This window comes from Sphaeroforma arctica (genome assembly GCF_001186125.1).
Source record: "Sphaeroforma arctica JP610 unplaced genomic scaffold supercont1.243, whole genome shotgun sequence".
Taxonomy (NCBI): Eukaryota; class Ichthyosporea; order Ichthyophonida; genus Sphaeroforma; species Sphaeroforma arctica.
In genome coordinates, this window is record NW_014040315.1 from 46,162 (window position 1) to 48,213 (window position 2,052).

Below are 2,052 nucleotides of genomic sequence, written 5' to 3' on the forward strand. Positions count from 1 at the left end.
TACATACATACATATACATATACATATACATATATTTTTATTATATATAAATTTTTTATTATATTATATATATATATATATATGGGTGTGTGTGTGTGTGTGTATACTATATATCCGCTGACCATCTGTATTTTGTACGCCTGCCTTCTATCGTGTGCGCTGTAGGTCACAGCACTCTTCCACGAGGTCAAAATGGATGATGAGATCATCTCCACCGTCAACGAGCAGAAGGCGAGAGATCTGGCAATAGCAGCGCAGTGTGAACGCGAGAATAAAAACGAAAGGTGTGTCGTTGGAGACACAGCTAGATTGGGCCACGAACCTCCACCCTCGTCGCCCCAGCAGCTACAACCCACTATCTGCTGTTCTGTTCTGGACACCCAAATTGTGACACCCGTTCCTAACCGATTAATCGCATCAGGCACTCACCACTGTCCTCAGCCGTACATGTGCAATCATTTCCTATCGTACTCACCACACCCATTGTTACCATAGGTAGATTGTTTGGGCTAGTATTGGTGTCGTAGTTTGTAGGCTAGGAGTATGTGGGAATTACGGCTAGTGTAGAACATTACACACTGTTAGGGCATCTGTCACTGTGTACCAATATTTGACTTTGACCTCTTACCCAAAACTCTCACCTGCACCACGCCATTCAGCCTCCCATATGCGATCTCAATCGCATCTCAACTTCTAACCCACTCCCCATCCCCCACTCGCTCTACCCTCAGATACGACACCTACCACTCCAAGCGCGTGGGCAGCTTCGACGGATACCTCATGCAGGTGATGATGAATGCACTCCATCGAATGCAAGACTACCAGAACTACATCGTGGACCTTGAACGGGACATGGAGTCGGTGAAGGGGCAGCGCCGCTTCTCACCCGATGTGTTGCAGAAGATCATGCGCGACCAACACGACGCCTACCAAGCACTCTCGTCAAAGGTAGGTAGCGGTGGTGGTAGACTGAGGCGTGGGTGGGTTAGAGAGCGTATACATTGTAAACGATTGACCAGAGGGATCTATACCTATTGGAGTATATATGTAGTTGATATGTCTATCACAGCCAGTAGTATATGAGACTCTCATTGGTCTTACACAGCCCGTAGTATATGAGACTCTCCTTGGTCTTACACAACCAGTAATATATGAGACTATCCTTGGTCTTACACAGCCAGTAGTATATGAGACTCTCCTTGGTCTTACACAGCCAGTAGTATATGAGACTCTCCTTGGTCTTGCACAGCCAGTAGTATATGAGACTCTCCTTAACCTTACACAGCCAGTAGTATATGAGACTCTCCTTGGCCTTACACAGCCAGTAGTATATGAGACTCTCCTTGGTCTTACACAGCCAGTAGTATATGAGACTCTCCTTGGTCTTACACAGCCAGTAGTATATGAGACTCTCCTTGGCCTTACATAGCCAGTAGCATGTGCGACTTTTCTGGATGAAGTAGGTATCCAGCTTACTCTCATCAGTGGAGCGGATCAGGAGAGCCCCGGCAGAATTTACGCTGACGTTCATACGAACGCTGTCCCAGGCACTGGCGTTCGTCCTGTCTCTCATACTATCACGTGTCCAGCTTGTACCAGTCTGTGGATATCATTAGGAAATCCTGGACTGGTTAAGTACCCGACCTGGCACGTACTCTGATAGACATACCCACTGACACGTGGCACCCCATGCAATCTTACAGGTGTCTAGCTTGCACCAACTGGTAGAGGGCATCAGGGAAGACTGGACGGAGTATGTGCTACGCAACGAACTCTCGAACGACCCTGTGGCCGAACGGAGGAAGAAGAGTGGCAGGTGTGTGCATGCTCGTGCATATCCACACTCTGTGTTTGGAACCGTTCGTACGCTAGTTTTCAATCAGGCGGACGGCAACGGACTGTCTGTTTCTGATTGGATACGCTCTCTCGGATAGAACTGCCTCGTGAACAGTGTGACCCAATGTGCGGGTGCATCCCACTGTATCTAGGATCTAGGATTTTAGTGTTTTACCTAAAACGCTAGACCCTGTCGACACTCACTCTGTATATATG

At 47.7% G+C, this 2,052-nt stretch overlaps 1 protein-coding gene across 1 annotated transcript in view; it reads left to right on the top strand.

Moving 5' to 3' along the window:
* The first annotated feature begins 163 nt into the window (after positions 1–163).
* The window catches only part of SARC_04380 (hypothetical protein), an 8,528-nt gene continuing 6,639 nt past the window's right edge, over positions 164–2,052 (top strand). Inside the window, exons 1-3 of the mRNA XM_014301799.1 lie at positions 164–284; positions 732–948; positions 1,704–1,816. Of these exons, the coding sequence (XP_014157274.1) occupies positions 193–284; positions 732–948; positions 1,704–1,816 (422 nt within the window). The 5' untranslated portion in view covers positions 164–192. The remainder of the gene's footprint in view (positions 285–731; positions 949–1,703; positions 1,817–2,052) is intronic.